The sequence below is a fragment of the Trichomycterus rosablanca genome, chromosome 14 (assembly GCF_030014385.1).
Source record: "Trichomycterus rosablanca isolate fTriRos1 chromosome 14, fTriRos1.hap1, whole genome shotgun sequence".
NCBI classification, from domain to species: Eukaryota; Metazoa; Chordata; class Actinopteri; order Siluriformes; family Trichomycteridae; genus Trichomycterus; species Trichomycterus rosablanca.
This window is the reverse complement of record NC_086001.1, coordinates 6,160,573-6,186,058: the sequence shown is the minus strand read 5'-3', so window position 1 is coordinate 6,186,058 and position 25,486 is coordinate 6,160,573. Positions and strand designations below refer to the sequence as shown.

The window sequence follows — 25,486 nt, the reverse complement described above, 5'->3', positions numbered from 1 at the left end:
TGATAAACAGAGCATTGCGGAATATCCTCACTGTGATGTAGCATATGGCAGTAAAGTATTTTCCCTACCACTGGAAAAAACCCTGCTTCCTATGAAGCAGAACCCCAAGTCTGCTAATTTTTTTTTTAATCCCATGTTTTTTACAACAGAGTATCCAATTTTGTTAATCAAAGGTCAGCATCACAGTAAAGAAATGTTCCTTTAATAACTAAAATGGAGTTGGATAGTCTTATTCAACAACCTCATTTTCTGGTAATACAAAGTCGTCAAGCTAGCGATACAGTCTTAGAGCTAAAACAACAGTATGTGCAGAACTAAAAACAATTCATTGTGTTGTGGTAGCATTTTACAAGTCCAGTCCTTAAAGTCCTAATGCCTTGCAAAGTTTTAGTTTTACCCTACTACTGGCACTCCTGATTTTGTAAGTGAATCATCCAAAATTTCATGTTAGATCAGATGTTGGAAGAAAAGCTTGAAACAGTGCACTGGATCTACAGGACTGATGTTAAGAAACCTCTTCATATGGGATTCTTGGATAGTCGTCATACTTGTAAAAAAGTTTACATAAACTTGTCATGTCACTGCAGCTTTTTCTTGACTGAATTATCGGACACATTTTGAACCATAAACAAAGAAGAAAATCATGAATCTGAGTTTGTGGTTTTACTGAAAATCAGCTAGGTAAAAATACACATACAGCAAATTGGATCATTAATTTGGGTGCGTAGAAAGTTCATGGCCTCCGGATTCCTCATTAATGATTACGATTGGTGGTGGTTTGACTGCACCCATTAAAAAGTACAATGCCAAAGTCATCAAGATGGCTAGGATGTAATCTAAGATGAACGAGACATAAGGTCTGTCATGCAGCTGCTACTCTCTACAGTGAAGCAAGCTTTATGTCACCAGGCTTAAAGGCCGCCACGCAAAAGAAAAAAGCTTTTGCTCTTTTTTTCTTTTTCCATGTGAACACAAACAGCAACAAACTATATATAAAACTTCCCTTACTGTGGACAGAGATTTCCTCTGTTCCAGGGGTTTTTAATTCATAGCAGACCTGTTTGGTGGTTTTTGGATTACATATAACCATTCAATTTCCTTGTATAAGGATGACATAAAATGCATAAGGTGACAGTTTGGCTTTTCCCAACCTCAAATTAGCTATGAATATATGAGCACAGAAATGTCACTAGCTGTAGTCAATCAATAATAATCAGTTATTTGAAAGTAAGAGGCCATGTCAGAAAGTTAAATGACATTTTTCAGCACCCAATTATTTATCGAAGTTGCTAAATGTATATTTTTTATTCACAAAAATGTATAAAAATTTAAATAAGTTAAATGTTTTTGAATAAAAATGTGTTTGATTCAGTCACAGAAATAAGAAACCTCCAGAAATCTTACTCCCATCACAGACATGTTCCCTAAAAGTGTATGTAAACTTTTAACTTCATTTGTAAGTAATGGTTGTTTATTTGTAAATGTAATAAATGTTAATCTTGTAACTTTCACATTCTAAGCATGTTCAGGTTTTAGCTCAAGAATGCAATGAAGTCAGAAACCTGCTTTTATTAAAAGAAAAAGAATCATGGTGAGGATGGAGAAGGAATAACTGAATTTCTGTACAAACCCTGAGGTGCATTTTCATTATTTTTTTTGCAAAACAAAGTGGAAGTGCATGTGTGCAACATCGGGTCCATCCCAAATGCTCAAGTTCCGACTCATTTCAGGAATGAAGGGATAGGGAACTCTGTATAAACTGTACAGTCTCTCGAAGGGGGAAAAGTCTGTAACAGTTCTGGGTTGGGTGGGCAAAGGTGGTTTGGGTATGAAGGTCATCTGGGTGAGATGGGGGAGCTAGGAAAGCAGGCTGAGTTTCGGGGTGAGAGGCCGTTATGTAGTTTCCACAGAAGCTCCTCGTTCTCCATCGACAATCGCTTATTAGCTTTTGATTCTTTTTGTAATGTCTGCTGCAGCATCGTCTGCTCTGTTGATAATTGCCTGAATAATATGAGAAAAAGTAATTAGGATGTCTATTCAAAAAATTCTAACTACTTTTAATTTAATGCTATTGAAAAAGTCAACAAAATAATCTTTATATGTTTTTAACTAATTTTATTTCCACTTTAAATTTAACGTTGAAAATAATAAAAATTCTGGACATAAAACCAAAAACTATATTTCTATTATTTTATTTGGATTGCTAATCTCTTGACTTGAAGCCTACTGAAAACTGATGGATTTATGGATTGACTTGGATAAGCTGAAGATGGCAATCTGGTCCCACTGTGATGTACAAGCTGTAACATTATTAATTATATATATTGTTATTTTTTCTGCAACCCATTTTTTGGCTTTTTTTGGCCCAGGGTGTTACAGCACTGCATAACCATAAAAGCTACTGGATATTGAAAGTTAAGTGTATTGGGGATGAGTACCTGGAAATCGCAGAGTGTTTATCCATCCGCGCTTTATAATCCTCATTCTCCTGCTGCAGCTTTTTCACACACTCCTCCAACTGTATATTACTCTCGATCTACAACAAACACGACCACAAAAGGAAACAAATCAATGCATTAAGAATGAATTGAAGAAATAATAATTATGTTGATAAATAAGGTAAGTAATAAACAATGCATGTTTAATCTCACCACTTTATCCATTTGCATGAGCTTCTTGTCCTGCTGGTGCAGCTGATCAGTTTTAATGTCCAACACCACCTTTAAGCTTTCCAACTCCTGCTCCAGATACACCACCCGACTGTCCTTCTACACACAAAAATGAAAAATGAAACACGCCACCATGTATAACGAGCAGTTCATGTCCCAAAATACAGCAGCGTGTCTGATTTAAAAGTCTGCAAGGATAAGTGGAGCTAAAATGTTTCCACAGTGATGTGTTTCTTCTTATAAGAGTGATATGGGTGTTGTATGCATTTGTCCCCTAAATAAAAAAAATAATGCACTGTGTTTTTACTTAATTTTGTTTTGTGTAAAATCATTTAGTGTGTTAAATGTGCAATACAAGAGAGCAACAGAGAGAATTCAATTTGTACTGAATACTAGAGGGTGAGCAAACAATAACGCTGTTTATTAGTTTTAATTTCTACTGTAATGGAATGTTATTAAATTTTAGAAAACCATGTAAAAGTTGATACATGTAATTATTGAAATTCTTTGATTTACTGACATACCTGAGTATTTTTAGTAAGTGTTCTTCTCTCATCCTCTTCTCTCAGTCTGGTACACAGAATCTGCTTCTCCATCATCAGTTTCTCGATTCTCTCCTAAATCATACATTAGTGCAATAATCAGAATCACAAACTAATACAAGATACAATGATTACTAGTATTATAATACAATTGTGTATGTGTGTGTGTGGCTGTCGTTCTTACATTATGTGAAGCTTCTGATAGTGTCAGAGTGTTTTTGAGCTCCTGTTTTTCCTTTACCTGGATCTTTTGAAGTTCTAAAACATAAAACTTTGATTAAAAACGGATGGACATGAAAAATGAAAAAGGCGAGGGTAACAAAATAATGTGAAAAGAAAAGAAAATGTTTTCAATGGAACATAATTAAGTGGAAGCTTAAGAAAAAGAACCAAGAGTAATTGAACAGTAGAAAAAGGTGCTGAATGGTGAGGAAAAAATGGAGGGAAAGGAAGAAAAAAAATCAAGAAACAACATCAAGAAAAATTTAATAAAACAAAGGAAGGAAGGAGAAAGAAAAAGAAAGAAAGAGACAATCAAGAAAAGAGTAAATAAAAAGAGGACAAAGTGAGAGGAAAGAGAAGAAACAGAATTTAAAGGAAGGGGATAAAGCAAAACAAAAAGAAAGCAAAAGAAATGGAAAAAGAAAAATCAAAGAGAAAGAAAAATAGAATAAATGGAAGAGAAAGAAAGAGGGGGAAATAATGAAAAACAGGAAACAACAGAAAAAGTGTAAAATAAATGAAACGTAGGAAAATGAATAAACAAGAAAGAAACGAGAGAGAAAGGGGAATATAACACAACAGAAGGGAGGGAAACAAAGCAGAAGAAAATGCAATTTTATCTAATATTTACCTGAAAGTGAGGTTTCATAGTCCTGTTTCAGTGCCTCTAAATGCTGAGTGTGTTTCCCTTCTTGTTCCGTCCTCAGCTTTTCCTGTGTGCTTCTTATTTCTTCCACCTGGCATAAACATGATAATAATCTACACTTAGAATCACTTTAATTACCTGATAAAATCTAATCTAAACATTGGCTGGCTAAAGCTAGACAGCTTTACAGGCGTTCTATTAAACAGCATAGCTAGCTGATTCACTGTATGGTGGATTTGCAGGACGACATATTCAGTGCACTTGGCAGAAGCAAGGAATTATCAATCAAATCTGAGTTTAACTTGTTAGCCAGATTACCCTTGCAAGTGCAGAACACAGTTAGCTAAGCTATTTTCTGACTTAAAAGCCACATTGCCCAAGAACATGTCATGTTTAAATTAAGGTACATTTGTGTACATGTGTATAGAGTATTGGCATGGGACATGGACCCACCTGTTGATTCATCAGCTCCCTGTACCGGTCGGCTTCATCCTGGTAGGCCTGATGTGCTTTATCCCATTCGGCTGAGTAAAATTCCCTAAACGTATCCTCAAGCTGAACCAGTTCGGCCTGGTGCTGCTGTTGAAGCTTTAACACTGCTGCATCCAGCTGTGTACAAACACTGGTCTTCTCAACCTCCAACCTCTCACAACATGCCACCGACTGAGCTGCAACATACACAGAGCCCGATATATTTACTCATGTAACTTATATCAAGACGTTGTCTTACACACATGGTACAGATCTGTGTTTTACTTCATCTGTGTGATCTACCAGTACTAATAAAGTAAATTTCAAAAACACTTTTTTAAACACTGTTATCTGTATTCAGAAGTTAAACCAACACAACCAGCTACACACACACACAACAAAAAAATGCTTTACATAAACATATCGATGTTGCCAGTTTCCCTCTAGACACGTGATTCATGAATCAGTAGCTTCCTGCTTATCTATATACTGGTACAGTGTTTGATTAATAAATAAAGCAATATAATATGCAAACTAAATGACTGGTTTTGATTCGCTGGCTGGTGTGTATTAACCCATTATAGTACAGTTCTGAAGTACATCTGACTTTTCCATTCAGGATTGTGACATTCTTTGTCTGAACTTGCATGACCAATTTGTAATGCTTTCAGACAGAATGAAATAGTAGCTATGTTACTCATTTACTGATCAAAATTCCAGGAAAAAGCTTCGAGGTCTTAAATGTAAAAATATATAGCAAACAAAGTTTTGCTTCACTTTATTTCACTACATTGGATTGGTATGGGGATTCAGTATAAGGTGCTAACAGGTGGAATAATTATATAAAATATTTATTATTAATATTTTAACTTCCTTAGTGGCAAACCTAGGGAGGGTTTGGGAGGGACCCTATCCTGTAGCTTGACTGTAGGCTTGTTCATAAAGCAAAGTCCATGAAGATGTGGCCTAACGAGTTTGGAATGCAGAAAATCCCATCCTCAACCCCATTAAACACCTTTGGGATGAAATGAAATGTCTCCTTGCTGTTATAGCCACAGGAGAGGTGGGACATGTTTAATAACTGACCAAGAAAATAACAATTCAGTGAGAACTTAATATTCATGTTCTTACCGAGTTCCACTCTGAGGTTCTTCAGCTGGTTGGAGATCTCCTTTTTTTGCTTTAGAGCTTCTTCTTTCTGTAAAAAAAATACCACATCAGTCCCTGAAGCATGGTTAAATGTTCCGGGTAGAGCAGGTGAACATTCAAGCACCAATCACTTTATTAGGAACACATGTCTTGAACGTAGTTTTATTGGGCATTTTATGGGCTACACATATTATATATTGTTCCCCCTTTCTACCCCATCTATCAAATGAAAGAGACCATTGCACCCAAACTGGGCAGAGGATATTTGGGTGATGGAACATGAGTAAAAATTTGCTTTGGCCACACTACTTTTTAGTGTTGTAGTCAGTGTAGTGATGGGAATTATGGCTCTTTGAAGGGAGCCGGATCTTTTGGCTCCGTTCCTTATAAAGAGCCGTTCAAAAAAAATGGCTCTTCATTCTTTTTACTACTGGGTACCCAGATATTAATATCAATGATGAACAATCATGAACATTTTGCTACAGGGACAGGGACTACAGGGAAGAGGCATACTGTGGTTGCATTGCATTAAGTTTAAGAAAAATCCTCTCTTGTGCAGAGGATTTGAATTTCAACAACAAACAGCTCTCATTATGACTGATTCCCTCTACTGATGTGAAGCGGAATGGGTAGAACTGCCTAGAAATAATAATATATATAACGGCTCCCAGAGGTGCGACTCGGTTCCTTTCAATATCCATTCAATAGAATCGGATCGTTCGCGAACGACCCATCAGTCAGTGCTGCCTCAGTAAGGACAAGAACTAGACTTTTAAAGACAAAAAATAAACTGTATTAGAGGCAATGAGTGTGTGTTTGGATGTGTCAATAAACATATAATTCATTTATATTTTATATGTGTAAATTAGTTCTTTCTTTGTTTACCATCATTAAGAAATACACATATATTAAGAACCAAGACAAGACAAGCTGACACAGCGGCATGCTATTAAGAACAGGAGTGTGTAGAGTAGGTCAGGCCATGTTTTAATGACCATCTTTACTATCAGCTCCATCTTCACGAGGTGTTGGACTGGTGTATATCAACTTATTTGGCCTAGTACAATTCTCTAGATGTGTATTCTCTCTTTACGATGATGTCTGGCTGTGTGTGACTGCATGGGATAAAAATAAACTTTTGCATAAATAATCTTTTGCAAGGCAAAATGAGACTGCGTTGCGGCATCATCTGCACAGGAGGTAAACAAGAGCAGTGAGCCACAATGTGCCTGGTTCTTACAATTAAGACAAAACAATCAAAGTAAATGTGATGGTGAAGTAATCCAACACTATGATTTGCTTTTAAGCAAAGCACTACGTTATCACTCATGAAGGATCCAAGAACGTAGCACCTAATACAAATACATCTATTATGAAGAGCAAGCTTGGACACTACAATTAGACATCATGCTTGTGTTAGAAATTTGATTCCTGCTGTTTCTCTGTTGGACTTCACACTCTTAAACTAATCCCAAAGACAGATGACCAGAAGATACATGCCCACACACAGCAAACTTTGCCTCTGGCTAATGTAATAACATTCCTCAACTGCTTTCCTGTTTCACCAAGCAACAGGCAACACCAACAACAAAGTGTAGAACAAGAGAGAGCTAGATATTGAGCAGCTAAAGAGAGACTGGTCAGAAAATAGAAGAGAAGATAATTCAAATCAGCACCTTGACTTTCTTCCTGGACGGTGGATGTATTTGTTTGCTCCCGGTGGAGCCCATGTTCTCCCTCGCCAATACCCAGATAAACCTCACTCCACCACTCCCAGTGCCTTCATTTGCTTATCACACTTTGGTGCGCGCACACACACACACACACACACACACTGACAGTCTTGTGGAAACTGGTCTTTCTGCCTGAACCTGCGAGCATGCTGCCTTAGTCCATCCCCCGAACTTCAAACCCTCCCTCTCAATCTACCTACCAGACTCCTCCTAGAACAAGGGAGGAGGAAGAAGAAATGACAGATGCTTTAGGTTTTCTAGGATTCACCATGATTACAAAAGCAGTAGTCAACAGATTAGAAAAGAGAGAGTGACAGGAACAGAGGCGACTACAGCAATGCAGCAGATGTACAACTACCAGATACCCCCAAAAAAGTCAAATCCTGGATTATGATCCCGTATGAAGTAGAGTGCACTGACTAATCTGGTTTACACCCATACTCTTATTGCAACATTTGGGGGAGGTTGAGGAACAGTTCATGGTTATGTGTAAACCATATACCATGCAGTGTATTTTGTACCATCCCTATATTTGTTCAGATGAACGTACATCATTGTACCTTAAATAATTATTTACATTTCCATGTAAAATTATACAAAAAATAAAGCCTTTAGAGTACCACCCCAGAGAATAAAAAGAAACTCCAACACTGCCGGCTAGGGGTCCCTGCTGAGGGTTCCAATCTTTAAGGTCACTTCCAAATTACAATACTGAGGAGGTTTAATTCTAACAGATGAACAGTGAAGGTAAGATAAAGCTACACTACTGCAACAAAAAAATGCAACCTTAAACTCTATTATACAAAGAGAATGCCATGCATTAATTCTATGCATTCAAAGATGAATTCATGTTAGATTGACTGAAAAACAGTGGAAATCTGTCTCTCCAGATCTGTCACCAACTGTTAAGCAGTTAAAATCATGTTTTAAGAAAATATTGGCAAGAATTCTGCTTACAAAACTGCAACAGTTACTGTCCTCAGTTCCCAAACCATTAAAAAGTGTAATCAATAAAAAAAGTGCATCTGTCCAAGCTTATCTTTAGTGTGCTGCTGGACTAAAATTCAAAATTTGTTTATATTTACAAAATAGAATTTGGTTGGTCAGTGAAAACATTAGAAATACTTTCTTTGTACTTTTTCAGTTCAAAGTTCAAGAGAATAAAAAAAATCAAAGATTTTTTTTGGGAAATTGAGTTAATATGAATAAAATGTAACATTTTATTAACCTGCTTTCATTTTTCAAAAGGTAAAAGGAAAGCCACATTTTAGACTACAAAAATAAAATAAGTACATTTGTCATTTAGGGTAATTGGACTGCAGGTGCTGATTATGGGTATAATTTGGTGTAAAATCTGTAATTCTCAATATGATAACATGCCTGAAGAAGATTATCGTCTTTAAAGAAAACTCACACGTGTGTGTGTGTGTGTGTGTGTGTGTTTGCATAGCATACTGTTGAGCCCTGAAGCTAAAGGCTAACGTCTGCACTTGCTTTTTACTAATGAATGCAGAAGATCTAAATGTACAAATTCCACATGTACTGATCAGGACATGTCTTCTGTTTAAATGCCTTCTTCTTCATTTCTGTAAAAGGCAAATGTTGCTAAGTAAATCCTATTTTTAGCATGATAACTGCTATGCTGCAAAATATCCTGAAACATTTAATTCAGAATAAAAATGATACATTTCTTATTTATCTAGGTTATATTACTGACCAGCTTGCCCAGTATTTGGTAAATATAAACATATTTAACATTTCATTCAAGCAACGTTCAAATAATTTGGGATAGAGGCAGGTTTACCACAGTGTTGTATAACGTTTCCTATTAATTACAGTTTTTAATCATTTAAGAACTGAGAATAGACACCGTTGTTGTGCATAGAACTGATGTATGACTTTCTTTTTGTGTAATACAATTTTAGGTTGCATTACTTGATGCAGTGGTACACTGTGTTAATTGACACTGGTTTTCTGAAGTAATCCCTGGCCCATAAAGCTATATTTGTCACAGTATCAGGACCCATGTTGCTGTGCTGCACCAACCCTACCAGCTCTGCCACGGTGCAACAACTGGTTTCTTTTTAAATAATGATGCAGTAAGCAGATGTTTGCAAAAAACATTCAGACAACCCTGATGTAAATGGTTAACACACACATACACACACACACACACACATACACACACATGCATGTACCTCATTGAAGATGTGCTGGATGACCACAGCGAGAGCCTCCAGCTTACGGTTGCTGTGGGCAAGGAGTTTGCGCAGTTGGTGGATGGTGTGGCTCTTCTTTTCCTCCTCCTCCTCATTGTGGGTGTGCACCACCCGGGATCCCCGGGACCCTCTGGAGCTCGGACACACTACGAAAGACAAGGTATAATTCAGCATGATGAGTAAACACACACACACACACACAAACATACACTCACAGCAGTTCTGTGATTCTATCACATATACATAACAACACACACACACACACACACACACACAGACATACACATGGCATACGCCCGTCTCACGGTCTGCTTCTGAGTAGAAGTAAACAATCAGGCTGCAGTGCATGCTGGGATTGCTCAATAATGATTATCCACAGAGAGCACTGACATTGCATTAGTGTACATAAAGCACTCTATTAGGGATGTGTGTGTGTGTGTGTGTGTGTGTGTGTGTGTGCTTGAGATAGTGAAAGTGAGGAAGATATACTTGTGGCTCTTCACCGGAATTACAGGAGGCACCCCAGACCCAGATCAACATTAGGACAGTGGTAACTCATTGGTTAGGGCTCTGGCCTATCAATCAGATGGGATGGGGGTTTGAATTATGGCCCCTTCAAGCAGCTACTGTTAAGCCTTTGACCCTCCACTCTGATTCTTGGCTCCAAAACAATGTGGGGAATGTGAAGAAAAGAATGTTATTGTACTGTACACCTGCATACGTCATACTACGACTACTGTTAACGATCACAGTAATAAACGTATGTTTTACTACCAATGCAGTAGCTTGTTAAACATTATGACAAAGTTGCACTGATGTCGTAAAAAGACAATCATACCCATGGTAACGTGGTAGCAAGCTAATTAAAAAAAGAAAAGAAAAATAGGACTAAGCCACACAAAATAAATTAACTGCCAATTTTATCAACTATATAAAGTAAAGAAATGAGATAAAGTGTGTGTGTGTGTACATGTGTGTTTAATTGGTTGTAATTAGCGTAACATCTAGCTTATAATGAGTGTTTATGAAGGTGTGCTGCAATCCACCACACACGCACAGACACAACCACAAGAACACACACATTCTTACACACACACAAACACACACACATATATTTGTTTAGGCATGGCCGACTGGATACACATATGTTCATGCAAACAGACGGCGTGTTTTGTCTTTAATGATGCTTTCCATGGAAAAGTGCAGGGCATCGTATCACAACTACCCACAGACACATACAAACACACACACATACACAGACATACACACACACTGCTCAACAATAAATGCAAGGCTAGTGTTATTGGTTGGTTGTTGCTTCATAGTCAATATTGCAGAGGATTATTCAGCTTTTTGTCAATCACCACGTATTAATAAAACAAGGCTACAAATCATCATTTAGCAGGATTTAACTGTAATTAAACTGTAGAAACATGTAACACACTGTGATATTGGACTGTGTTATGCACTGTGATATTTGCATTGCATGCTAGCATCTAATCATAGATGAGCCGGTTAACTATTAGCTGGTGATTTACATTATTAATGAATGATTAATAGATCTAGCTGAGCTCTGAGAGTTTCTGAGAGGAAAGAACTGCTTAAAAACAGGTCTGACATAAATTAGAATCTGTTAAAAGCTCTCAGGCAAGATATGCTTCAGTAAGGCTTAAAAGTGCCAATTTAAAGCAAGGGCTTTTTTTCTGCATGGCATCCTCTATGCCTTTGGCAATGAAGGCTCATTTGACTGTGGCAAGTGTCACCCATGATTCAGAAGCTCCTGAATCGTGGAAGATCTTGTTAATCCTGATTCTTGGCTTATATCCGATCATCTTAATAAGTTTCTCCTTATAAAATATGACAGTCTGGGTCTTTTCCTACTGGACCTTGGCAAATAGATCAGTGTTTTATACATTTTATAATGAGCCTAATCAGACTAGCCCTATTTAAATTGACACAGAGAAGTCACTAGATGTAGTAAATTATAATCACTAATGAAGAATTAAGGTACCATGGCAAAATGTTAAATGATTTTAAATAACTAAACAGCAGACACAGCAGACCCAACAGTTGCAAAAATTATTTGAAAACATGTCCTTACACATGGATGTAAACGTTTGACCACTTAATTAATCTTTGTACTTGAATGTGTACCAGATTGGTTTAAAGACAAATACTTGCTGTGCCCAGTTTTAATCTGGGCACGGATTAAAAGAACAAGGCCAGCGGATGCTGCCCTATTTACTTACATCAAAAAATCCTCAAAACCCAACAAACAGACAAACAAACGTCCAAATGAAATAAACAGAGAAATGCAATAGAGGGACAGATGAGCAAACAGAAAGAGGGATTTTGGGAAAAGAGGTCAGTGTCAGATGTAGAAGGTACTGAGCTCAGTCCATGTTCGAGCAGTCATAGATGGTTACAACAACCTCTAGGTTCACATCAGTGTAAAGCTAGCTCGAACGTAGACAATCTCACCTGTATTCCAGCAGCTTCTAACCTATAGCAGTTTTATGGTGGTTGAGTTTTAAGCACAAGCAGCTGTGGTGTAAATAAGGCAGAGAAAGATGGACGAGAAGATGGAGAGACATAAACACAGACCTGAGTGAAAGACGACCCCGGTGGTCTTGCAGGCCGCAGGAAGTTGAATGTTCCTCAAAAGCCCCTTTGCCGTGAGCTTCACATGGAAGTTTGAGAGAGGGAGACGAGGAGTCCACAGCATGGCCACCACACACGCTTACCCAGCGATACACAGCAGCAAATAAACCCTTAAATGACCCTAACACACTCTGAAACAGCGCTTTAAATCCTCAGAAACGTCTGCCTGCCTTTAAGCGGAGAGAAAATCTGGTGAGGATGAAAACGCCCCTCCCCCTTTGATGGATGTCAGGGCATCACCGAGCAACCAGATTTCCATGGTAACCATGAGGCTGATGTGAAGGCTGAATAGGAATGCTCATACACAGCGATGCTGGATGCTGAGTAAAAGTGGTGAGGGGGATGGTAGGAGTCGGAGGGGGGCAGGTGGGATTCTGTAGTATCTGTCGTCATCCTTTATTCCCCCTCTTTTTTTTAAATGGTACAGCCCATTTTTAGTGATTATAAATTTTCATTACTCCGTGCGAGGGATACCTCCTACGTCCTTCACAGAGCTCTCCGCTCAAGGGTTCCACATTAGCGTTAGCATTTATTTAAATTCTGCATCATATTTGGAGGCAAGATTAATAAAAACTGCTGCTTAAAAGACTTGAAATATCACTCAGAACATCTAGCTCAGCAATTAGCATGTTCTAATTCAGAAACTCCTAATCTTACAGACTCTGGATCCCAGGACCATCATATCTCTGGAGTGTCAGATTTTCAGATCTCAATAACCCTTAATTCCATACCTTTAAATCTACCAGAGCATTACGTTTTCATGGTTTTTAGATCTTGGAAATAGCAAGACTTTCAGCAGAAATAAATGCTGTGTGTGTTTAGACACATTAATTAATATTAATAAATAAATTGTTGATGACATTAACAACATTGGACACCAATTTGTAAAATGATTAAACAAATCTTGGAAGAAAAGCGTCCATCAGTTGGAGCTGTTGGTACTTTACTGAATCTCTGAAGCTAATCTTGCTAATAAGTAAAGAATGCCCAAGGTCACCAGTTCAGCATGGTGCAAACTAAATGTCTCTCCCATACATTCACTCACACAGATCTACAAGTTGTGTGGGCTCAGCCTCAAAGGTCTATGGTTTGAGTCAGCTGTCAGTAGGCACACACACACACACACACACACACACACACAGAGTCACATATGTGAAGCAGAGTTGTGTAGAAATTCTGGTACAGATTGTGGTTGTAGGTGGGTGGTTACAGTACAGAGACTTTGTGTCATAGACCGTGTGTGTTTGTGTGTGTGTTTGTTACTATGCAGCCTACTCATGGCATATTGTGTCCCATGACGACTATGTACTCAATTACTGACAGTGAGAAAACGATCATGTGGGTATGATTAGCAATGCCAGACCAACATGTACACACACACACACACACACACACATACACATACGGAAAAACACAAACACCATACCTATTGCAGACGGGCGACTGGGTCTTGCAGATCCTCCACGCAGCAGAGAACTCTGTGCAGTTTTGGAATGATTTGCTTGTGTTGTGGCCTTCTGGCCTAAAAATACAGTGCAGAAGAAATCAAACTTCATTTCAGCAGTAAGTCCAAACCTTCAAAAGTAAAGAGGTTTAAGTCCCAGGAACTTCAGATTTAGAAAAGTACAAATAATTCTTCAGGTTTTGGGAGCTTAAGATTTTAGGAATCTCCAGAACCCAGAAGCTGCAGGAACTCCAGAAGATTGAGATGTGTGGCTATAAATACAGTCACAGTTTGGCTGGTGGGTGGATAAAGAGCACAGCTTAATGTTAACAGTTCTGGGCGGAGTGGTAATGCCCCCCTGATTGATGTGTGAATTTTGGGGCGTTAAGTCTTTGAATCCTCTGATGAAAACATAACTGTTAAATTGTTCATCTTTGATGCTTACACATTAAAATGATTACATTCTTTGAATCTGCATCATTATTGTTAATTGATCTGGGCGTGATCACAGGATCTGGGAGTAGGTGCAAACCATGCACCTTTTGAAATGTATAAATTAACATTTCTTTGTTATTTTACATTGTGTTTATTTTCTTTTTAAACAATAGAATCAAAACAAGTTAAATATCAGAATGAAAAAACACTGTATGACCAAATGTTTGTGGGTACCTGACCACAAGCTTGTTAGAGGGGCAAAAAGTACCCATGGTTTTAAAATGCGTTGTCTAACAGCCTTTACCTCTCTTTAAAGGCTTTCCACAAGCTAAGCTAAATGCTACTGCTATGGTGGTTAAGGGTAAGTAGATTTCTATTAGATTTCCTTTATAATTATCTTAAATAAATTGAATTCGTAAAGGTAGTTTTTATATGGATTTACATATAAACATTTTTATGTTATTTCAGTAAATTTGAAAAAGACAAAAATGTACTTTTACTCTGTTCATAGCCTGACTGACATGGTAAAAGTGCACCAGTTACAAAACCAATAACTTGTATTAAGATGTTCCAATGTGTGTGTGTATATACTGTATATATATATATATATATATATATATATATATACAGTGTATCACAAAAGTGAGTACACCCCTCACATTTCTGCAGATATTTAAGTATATCTTTTCATGGGACAACACTGACAAAATGACACTTTGACACAATGAAAAGTAGTCTGTGTGCAGCTTATATAACAGTGTAAATTTATTCTTCCCTCAAAATAACTCAATATACAGCCATTAATGTCTAAACCACCGGCAACAAAAGTGAGTACACCCCTTAGTGAAAGTTCCTGAAGTGTCAATATTTTGTGTGGCCACCATTATTTCCCAGAACTGCCTTAACTCTCCTGGGCATGGAGTTTACCAGAGCTTCACAGGTTGCCACTGGAATGCTTTTCCACTCCTCCATGACGACATCACGGAGCTGGCGGATATTCGAGACTTTGCGCTCCTCCACCTTCCGCTTGAGGATGCCCCAAAGATGTTCTATTGGGTTTAGGTCTGGAGACATGCTTGGCCAGTCCATCACCTTTACCCTCAGCCTCTTCAGTAAAGCAGTGGTCGTCTTAGAGGTGTGTTTGGGGTCATTATCATGCTGGAACACTGCCCTGCGACCCAGTTTCCGGAGGGAGGGGATCATGCTCTGCTTCAGTATTTCACAGTACATATTGGAGTTCATGTGTCCCTCAATGAAATGTAACTCCCCAACACCTGCTGCACTCATGCAGCCCCAGACCATGGCATTCCCACCACCATGCTTGACTGTAGGCATGACGCACTTATCTTTGTACTCCTCACCTGATTGCCGCCACACATGCTTGAGACCATCTGAACCAAACAAATTAATCTTGGTCTCATCAGACCATAGGACATGGTTCCAGTAATCCATGTCCTTTGTTGACATGTCTTCAGCAAACTGTTTGCGGGCTTTCTTGTGTAGAGACTTCAGAAGAGGCTTCCTTCTGGGGTGACAGCCATGCAGACCAATTTGATGTAGTGTGCGGCGTATGGTCTGAGCACTGACAGGCTGACCCCCCACCTTTTCAATCTCTGCAGCAATGCTGACAGCACTCCTGCACCTATCTTTCAAAGACAGCAGTTGGATGTGACGCTGAGCACGTGCACTCAGCTTCTTTGGACGACCAACGCGAGGTCTGTTCTGAGTGGACCCTGCTCTTTTAAAACGCTGGATAATCTTGGCCACTGTGCTGCAGCTCAGTTTCAGGGTGTTGGCAATCTTCTTGTAGCCTTGGCCATCTTCATGTAGCGCAACAATTCGTCTTTTAAGATCCTCAGAGAGTTCTTTGCCATGAGGTGCCATGTTGGAACTTTCAGTGACCAGTATGAGAGAGTGTGAGAGCTGTACTACACACCTGCTCCCTATGCACACCTGAGACCTAGTAACACTAACAAATCACATGACATTTTGAAGGGAAAATTACAAGCAGTGCTCAATTTGGACATTTAGGGGTGTAGTCTCTTAGGGGTGTACTCACTTTTGTTGCCGGTGGTTTAGACATTAATGGCTGTATATTGAGTTATTTTGAGGGAAGAGTAAATTTACACTGTTATATAAGCTGCACACAGACTACTTTTCATTGTGTCAAAGTGTCATTTTGTCAGTGTTGTCCCATGAAAAGATATACTTAAATATCTGCAGAAATGTGAGGGGTGTACTCACTTTTGTGATACACTGTATATATATATATATATAACACTTGTATAACACTTGTATTATAACAGTTGTGTTGACGTTACTATTTAACAGTTCACAGTTTTTTTAGCTTTTCAACAGCATTGATACATCTTTGCAAATGACAAATTGTTGCAGTTGTAACAGTGTCATAAACACACAAATGAGTTTACTGGGATTGATTGAAATATTTTGTTGCAATGGCATTATTGTCTGTGTTGAATATTATTGTGTCTCATACAACCAAAACACACAATTGTTTAGTAACCTTTTATGATTTAGGATTGCATTGCATGTAAACTGTGCAAATACAAATTACTGATAACTCCAAGTTTACAAGTGTTTGATCTGCGAAGTAAAAACGTGAGAGATTTTCACATTAGCACCTCATCATCTCAGTTAATCAAAGGGTGATTTATCTGATTAATGAGCCAGAACCTCTTGATGAGTTTGGTGAGTTCGCCTGATGTATCTAAACATGAAGAACATATTAGAACCTTATTTACTTAAATAAATGGAAAAACAAATGTAATAATTTTATTTATTCAAGCTATAGTACATATTTCTGTATCATGATTACAAGAATAGGAATCTATATAAAGCTTATAGAGATTATTTAATATAGAAATCATGGAATATTAGATTGAATTTCATTTTACTGCTAGTTAGAGTTTAATTTTTATTGATTAATGGATTTTATACAACATAGTCTTGTTAATGAAACTTTAAACTGTGGAACTGTTATTCTTACATAAGCTGTCAAGACTTTTAGAACACACTTATTTATGTAGTTTATTGGCATTTAAACAGTTCAAATCAAGTGACATGCCTGGAGATGTACAAAAGTAATTCTTAACATTAAACTAGAAACATGGGTGTGTCCTAAAACGTTTGATCTGTAATGTAACTCTCATTCAAGACAGCTTTTGCTTGCTGGAAGGCAGTGCTGAAATGTTTTCTGTATGTTAGAGTATGTTGTGTGTGTTTGTGTATACCTGTAGTGTTTGGTTTAGTAGGTGTGTTTACTCTGTTGTGAATTGTTGCTGTAGGTTTGGTAGTAGCAAGTTTTCCCTGTGACGATAGGGGGGGTCTAACACACGTCTCCTCACTCTTCAACCCCTGAGCAATACCTGATAATAGTGACATCATCACTGGCATCATTACAGTTATTAGGCAAAAGTACAATACAAGAAACAGTTCAGGAAACAGAACAGATTTGAAGGAACTCCTAGTTCAGGAAATAGCTACGAGCCAATGGAAATGTGTAGAGCATATGAAAATGAACTATTTACAAAATAGCTATCAGTTTAGACCATATGTGCACCATATGTACTATTCAGAAAACAGTTAACAGAACAGTTTAAGAAAGAGCCAGGGGAAGAGTTTAGAGTATATCTGGAAGAACTATTCAGCTAATAGAAACAAGAAATAAGCTAAGAAATGCTATCAATTTAATGAAGAGCTACTAGAATATTTAAGGATACAACTAAAGGTTCAGTTAGGTTAACAGTTGTCAGAACAGTTTACAGAACAGCCTAAAAAGGAGTTCAGGATCAGCTAGATTAAATAATTTAAGAATTAAGCATCAGTTTATTCGTTCAAGAGACCAGTAAGCGAAATGTTCAGGGAACAACTAAAAACAGAGCTAAAGAAACAGTTTAGGAAACAGGCAGAAGAAGAGTCTGGGGAATAGCTACATGTACAGTTGAGGGAACAGTAAAAGAACAGCTTAATTAACAGTTAATTAATCAGTTAAAGCTAAAGAAAAAGTTTAGCACATGCACACCCACAGACCTCGGTTGGCATTGTTCTCGCTGACTGCGCTGCCCAGGGAGGAGGAGCTTTGGCTCGTGGTTAAGATGCCTGTTTTAATTGGCAGTTTGGAGGAGGGTGGTTTTTGAGGAGGTTTCCAGGATAAGACAGGACCACACACTGCTGATGAACTGTCAGTCACTCCAATCTTTGCAATACCTGTGTCATCAAAATGATTAAAATCATCAATCACTGCAATAATCAACATCTTCTTTATTGCTGTTTTTATTTGTACCAAACCTGTTGATCTGGTAAACATGATGCTGTAGCCAGTGTTGTTGCCATGGTCACTAATGACCTGCTTTTAGCATCACAGCTTTATTTAAAAAGCTTTAAAATGCTGTTGCTTTGAAGCACTCATGATCATCATCTGTAGTCTCTGTGTTTAAACGCTTATGTTTTCACACACTCATGCTTAGGTGAAGGATGTGAGTGCATTTGCTATTAAATGTGTGTATGAGTGTGTGTGTGTGTGTGGGGGGGGGGGGGGGGGGGGGGGTGTAGAGGAACTCTGGGAAATGATTAGTCTACTTCCTCTTTCCTGGAATAACACACACCGAAAAGTATAAACACTCCTCTGTCTAATACACTGCAGAGCATTTTCCACTGACTTGCCATCAGTGCTGGTCCAGCAGCCAGTGCTCACTCACTGAAACATTACGTAGAAACCAGTTTCCTTTCATACCAGGCAGGATACTGGTGCAACAGGTAGTCATTGGGAAAACGGACCAGGGTTTTAGGAACCCAGGATCAATTCACTGCCTTTTTTAAAAGTATTTTAAAGTTCATCCTGTATTTCAGTTAGTATGTGTAGTTGTTTAAGCTATTTTCTGTAAGTATTATTATTAGAAGTGTAGCTTTAATACTTACTGTGAGTCAAAAAGGGACGTCTGTACTTTTGCCCTTAACTTTGGCAAATTACATTTACATTTTCGGCAGACGCTTTTATTCAGAGCAACTTACAAAAAGGCTTCCATAGTGAACATTACCTTACTCTAGTTTAAAAAGACAACAGTCCAAGAAAACAAATCTGCTGAAAACCCTGTAGAACCAAAGGTGTTTTTATGCAAGAAATAAAGAGCATTAGTAAGTACATGTCAGCTTAAGTGGTTTTTAATCGTCTTTTGAAGACAGTGAGAGATTCAGATGTTCGGACAGACAAGGTAGGCTCGTTCCACCACTTGGTTGCAAGTACAGAGAAGAGCCTTGATGCCAGTCTTCCCCGAGTTCTGGGTGGAGGATCAAGTCAAACATGACTAATGGCTCGGAGGTTGTGTGGTACAATTTTCAAAATTTTGTTACATTTAGGATTTATTTATTGAGATTTTAACGTCATGTTTTACACTTTGGTTACATTCATGACAGAAACGGTAGTTACTCATTACACAAGGTTCATCAGTTCACAAGTTTAATATTAAACACAGACATGAACAGTTTTGTATCTCCAATTTACCTCACTTGCATGTCTTTGGACTGTGGGAGAAAACCGGAGCTCCTGGAGGAAACCCACACAGACACGGGGAGAACATGCAAAACATGCACACAGAATGGACCCGGACAGCCCCACCTGGGGATCGAACCCAGAACCTGCTTGCTGTGAGGCGACAGCGCTACCCACTTAGCCACCGAGCCAATAACAAACAAATTACACAAACAATTATATTTTAATATTAATGATACATCACAACTTTAACTGTGAACAATAAAATTGATTCATCATTGATCGTGAAGGCCACTGGCTATGAAAGAACTGGAGTTCCACCACAGCAAACTAAACAAACCAAAGTGCTAAGGACCTTGCTTGTGCAGAGGGGGACAGTCATGCTGAAACAGGAAGGAAAAGAGTCTTTCCCAATTGTTGCCAAAGTTCAGGGCATATAATTGAAACTGTTTGGCCCACTAATTTAGGAAATTAGTAATTTAGTCTACTCTCTCTCTCGCGCTCTCTCTCTCTCTCTCTCTCTCTCTCTCTCTCTCTCTCACACACACACACACACACACACACAAAAGCTTTGCTGTTGTAGGACATTGCAGGTCAAAGTGTGGACTGGAAAAAATGGAACAGACCATCAATTGTCTCAAAAGAATTTGACATTTCTGGGAAATTTAATTCCCACACACACATTGAGAAAGAAGGAAAGGGGTAAGATGGTATTTGGGTGAGTGTGTTTCATTATAACTAGTCTCATGGGGCCAGACATCAACTCCAACCAGATTACATCTGGGGAGAGTCATTGTGGAGGTTAACTATGAACAGTGCTGAAATTGAGCACAGCTGCATTCATTACATTACAGGGTCATTAGCTTAGAGGCTGCCGTTACAACTACAATTACATTTGTTGATGTCGACATGACCAAACAAAGCAAAGATTCTGCAACAATGAGCAGAAGTATATTTGGAGAGGAACAACATTGTACCTACTGTAAAGCATGGTGGTGGTAGTATTTTACTAGGAAGAAAGATTACCCCAAAATTCTTACATCTTGGACAAATTCAGGTGTTCCAAAAATCACTATAGAACTGGCTTTGGAGTGGCTAAATCTATCTCAGATTAAGCTGGCCTTTTCAAAGCCCTGACCTCAATTAAATCAAGAGCATGTTGACTGTCAAGTATGAGCCAAATATCAAATCACTAATGTGCTAGAAGTGTGTTGATGCCCATTATCAACACACTGTGTTGTAAAATATTTATGATGCAAAAAACCCATGTTGGCACCCACTACTGCCCACCTGAATGTTTAATATATGGTCATAGAATAGTATACACACAGACACAAAGACGAATAGAATACACAAATACACACACATACACTCTTGAGACAGTGCTGTGTGGGAAGCAGCAGAAAATAGAATGAGGTATTGCATAACACACGTGTGGTGCTGTTGACAAACACACACACACACACACACACACACACACACACACAAAATACAGTCTATAATATATAAATAATCTACACTTTCGTTCTTGTTCACTTTTTGTATTTGTGTGTGTGTGTTTTATTAGTGTGTATAAAACTCACCAGAAGCAGAAGCGTCCTGAGCTCTTGAAGACGCCCACCCCTGGCTCTGGACCCTTTGCGCAACCATTGGAGGTCGACGCTGAGAGGGCACAGACTGTGAATAAAGAGACGGCAGATCAGGACCATGCAGAGAGAGCAGTGTGTTAGCCATGACAGTGAGAATGACTGAGTGAAGGAGAGAAACAGAGAGAGGGGTGTGCAGGAAGGTAGGGAGGAAAAGGAGGAGCAGAAAACTTGAGAACAGAAAAACAAAGTGTGAAGTCCCACTGTTTTACACTTTCTTTAATCTCTCGCTCTCATAGAGTCTGTTACACATAGACAGAGAGTGGAGGTGCATGAATGAGTGAATGAGCTGGTTTGTGAAGGCGTGAGTGAATAAAAAGCGAGTTCTTGAGCAAGCTAATGTCTGAGTGAGATCTGTGGGTCCTAATCAAGTAGATGATCATTGTAAGTAAATGAAGAAGTGAGGATATAAATAAGTAAATGAGAGAGTGTATTGCTGAGTTTGTAAAGGAATTAAAGAGTAAATAAATAAGTAAAGTGAGTGAGTAAGGGAGCAAGCAACTGCAGGTGTACACGTGAGTGGATGACAAGTGCAGCAAAACATGGCAGATCATTGCTGTAATTAAAGTAATTAAAAGAAATGAGTGGTTAAGTCAGTGTGCACGTAAACAGATGAACGAGTGCAGCAGAAACGTGTGCAAACATTTAAGTGAATGAGTGACAGAACAGGTGCATCAGGAACGGAGGAACATTTCTGATTGATTAAGCCAGTGAAAGGATGACTGCATCAGGAACGTGAGAACATTTTTGTATGAATACCTAATCAGACTTAAATCGACCTGGGTGAACTTGAAGGTGCACTGTATTGACCCGAGGCTGTTGGGGTGCGTCCTAAATTGGCAGTGTCAAAAGAAACGCAGCATTCCAAGTTATTAACTGCAACTGTTGTTTGACATTTGGTTATACAGTATCTAAGAACCTGGCCTGATCCTTTCATCTGTCAAAATATGAAGAAGGTGGATTGGCTCTTCTAAAGTGTTCTTAGGTGTGGATGTATACGTGAACTGGTGGGTGTGATGATGAAGAAGAAGAATGCCTTTATTTGGCATATATACATATACACATGTACACTCACTCACTCGCGGGGGGGGGGGGGATTGCTGGAGCCTATCCCAGCTTTTCAATGGGCGCAAGGCACACAGTAACACCCTGGAAGGGGCACCAATCCATCGCAGGACAGACACACATACACACACCCATTCACCTATAGGGCAATTCAGTGTCTCCAATTAACCTGACTGCATGTTTTTTGGACTGCCGGAGTAAACCCACACAGACACGGGGAGAACGTGCAAACTCCGCACAGAAAGGACCCAGACCGCCCAGCCTGGGGATCAAACCCGGAACCTTCTTGCTGTGAAGCGACAGTGCTACCCACAGTGCCACCGTGCCATCCCTACACATATACAGTACAATGAAATTCTCTTTTCTTATATCCCAGCTTGTTTGGAAACTGGGGTCAGAGCGCAGGGTCAGCCATTAGAGAGCGCCCCTGGAGCAGACAGGGTTGAGGGCCTTGCTCAAGGGCCTAACAGTGGCTGCATAGCAGGGTCTGGATTTGACCCTCTAGGTTACCAATGTACAGTGATGGATTGGCACCCTGTACAGAGTGGGTTTCTGTGTTGGAGTGTTTCTAGGTGGCGCCTGACCCACCACAACCATGATCAGAATATAGAGGTTAGTAAATGAATGAATGAATGAATGAATGAATTGTGTAAATTATCAAATTAATATATTAATGTATTTAGTCTTATTAGCATCATCTTATTAGAAGCCTGGATTGATGGTTTGATGTTTGGTTGAAGACAGTCAACTCAATTAGTAAGACTGTTAAGAACAATAAACATCCAGTACTAAACAATGTACTAAATACTAAAGTGAGGAACTGACCTGGTTTATTTCTGCAGATATCTTCTCCAGTGCTCCGTCCTCTTTTTGACAGCATCTCTCCTCTTGCATCCTTAAACCTGCATTCTGCTCCTGATTGATATCAACTTCAGAACCTTGGCTTTCTTCACTTGGCTTAGTTTTCCCTTGTGGCCATGTGGATTTGGGCTGGGCATCCGAAACTGGTGTAATAACTTCTGCCTGGCTGGCAGATGACTGCACCTTCTTGACATCAGCTTGATGGATCTTTTTGGGTTCTTCTCTACTAGGAGACAGTAGCTTATGTTCAGGGTCTAGAGTCGACCCACTGGGGCCATTCTTTGCTGGTCTTGGAGCAGAGGCAGCCCTGGAGACAACTTTGGCTTTGACATTCTTTAGGTTGGGTCTAGAAAAACGTTTCAATTCCATTTTGGGTTTTATCTTGGAAGGTTTTGAGAAAACATGGGTATGAGGTTGATCTTTGGTGCTTTGTAAGTCTTTGCAATTTTGTTTAGAAAAACTTGAAAATTCTCCAAGGTTTTCAGTGGGTGGAGAGGACAGGGTACCTTCAGTCTTCTGGTGGAGCTTACTTACAAGGTCCACATAGGGCGTTGTAGACTTGTTTTGCGCCTGACTCTCCTCGTTATAAAGCTCTGTTGAGTTATAAAGGGCCTCCCAGTGGAGCTCATTCACAAGGTTCACACTAGGCCCACTGGAAGAGCTCTCAATATGGTACTCATCATTAAGGTGCTTTATTTTCCTTTGAAGACATTCCTTCTGGTCTTCAGTGACATGGGCCGTATTCTGTAAGCTCTGAGTTTGGCTCTTCTCATATTGAATATTCACGGACTCCTCAAAGACCTCCTGATGAACCTCATTCTCAGAGACCTCAGTGAATTTACTGATTAAGCTTTGTATCTGGTTTACTTTATTGGAAATCTCAGCTGACTTCTGAATGGCCTCCAGGTGGAGCTGATACTCAGGGACCTTTGTAAACCTCTGTATCTGGTGTTCTTCATATTCAACTTCCATTGGCTCCTGAGGGGCCTCCTGATTGAGCTTGCTCACAGTATCTACCTTGGGACTTTTGGTCAAGTTCTGCATCTGGACTTTTTCATTGTGAAGTTCTATTGACTCCTGAAGACACTCCTGATGGACCCCTTTCACAATTGTCCCTTTAGATGAGCTACATATCTGACCCTTCACATTGAAAAGTTCTATCATCTCTTTAAGAGCTTCTTGGTGTAGTTGTCTCATAGGGTCAGCACTGGGCTGATCTCCAGACAAGGCCTGGATGTCTGACTCCATCTTGTTCCTCATGATCACATCAGACGTAGTCAGAGAGAAAAAAGAATCTTCCTCATTCTCACCCTCCTCATCCTCTGATGAGACAAGTGGTGCATCTGTAGCAAAAGAATCGCCTAAACTTTGAACTGCAAGTTTACCAAAATCATTGTCATGCTCATGCTTCTGGTCCAGAATCAACGTAATATCATCCTGGTCATCATAATCAGCATGCCAGCTTCCCTCAGTGGCATCTAAATAAACAGAAACTGAGTTGTCGTTGTCATCGGGTCTGAACTCTGGGCTCTGGATACCCGAGTCATTATCACTGGTGGCTTCATTTCTTCCCATTATGCCCACTGGTAAGTCCACATCCATACTGCAAAGGCTACACACAGAGTCCGGAGATGATGTGGAGGAGCTTGATTCTGTGAAGCCATTGTCATTTAAAGCACTGTTTTGTAGCTGTATACACATTGCTTGAGGGACCCCATCCAGAGGTTTCATGGTTGGTGCAGGTGTAGGAAACTCACTCATGTCTGCACTTACACACGTCCTCTTAGGAACTCCAGTCTAGTATTAGTTAGCTAGTGCTGCCACATGACCAGTTTATCAAGTGGTTATTAAAGGGATTGATATAATAATGTACTTGATGGATGATTCTCCACAGCATCGTATTTTAAAATAAGTTCGACGTTCATATTATCACTTTAGATGAACCTATAAAAAAAGTGTAAAATATTAATACTTACTATGTAATTAATTATTTTAATGTGGTTTACTTAGCAGAACCAAATGTAAATATCCAAGATATTTATAATAAAATAATTAAAATTAATAAAAAAAAATAAAAATGTTTAAACAGATTTTTTAAAATATAACAAATAATCAAATCTCAATTCTGTATCCTTTTTAAAAAATAAAAAGCAGACAAAAGCTAATGTGTTTAGGAAAACTGTTTATTACTGTTAGAAAAAAATCTGAATGAAT

General features: G+C 39.0%; 1 protein-coding gene across 1 annotated transcript; it reads right to left on the bottom strand.

The window, feature by feature from the left end:
• Nucleotides 1–1,554: 1,554 nt before the first annotated feature.
• On the bottom strand, nucleotides 1,555–25,079 carry mtus1b (microtubule associated tumor suppressor 1b). The gene is made up of 14 exons (XM_063008734.1): nucleotides 23,237–25,079; nucleotides 21,284–21,377; nucleotides 18,242–18,418; nucleotides 17,443–17,577; nucleotides 13,739–13,834; nucleotides 9,631–9,797; nucleotides 5,682–5,748; nucleotides 4,533–4,747; nucleotides 4,065–4,170; nucleotides 3,396–3,469; nucleotides 3,194–3,286; nucleotides 2,652–2,768; nucleotides 2,439–2,536; nucleotides 1,555–2,001 (listed from the first exon to the last, which is right to left on the bottom strand). Exons 1-14 carry the CDS (start codon nucleotides 25,031–25,033, stop codon nucleotides 1,836–1,838), a joined length of 3,402 nt encoding a protein of 1,133 aa, XP_062864804.1. The 5' UTR covers nucleotides 25,034–25,079; the 3' UTR covers nucleotides 1,555–1,835.
• Between the last annotated feature and the right edge of the window lie 407 nt (nucleotides 25,080–25,486).

Coding starts and splice junctions, on each gene's coding strand:
- mtus1b (XM_063008734.1), bottom strand. CDS start 25,033: ATGAGTGAGTTTCCTACACCTGCACCAACCATGAAACCTCTGGATGGG. Junction 5,749..9,630: donor TCCAGCACATCTTCAATGAG/GTACATGCATGT, acceptor TTTTTTTTACAG/AAAGAAGAAGCTCTAAAGCA. Junction 3,470..4,064: donor CTATGAAACCTCACTTTCAG/GTAAATATTAGA, acceptor TTTATGTTTTAG/AACTTCAAAAGATCCAGGTA.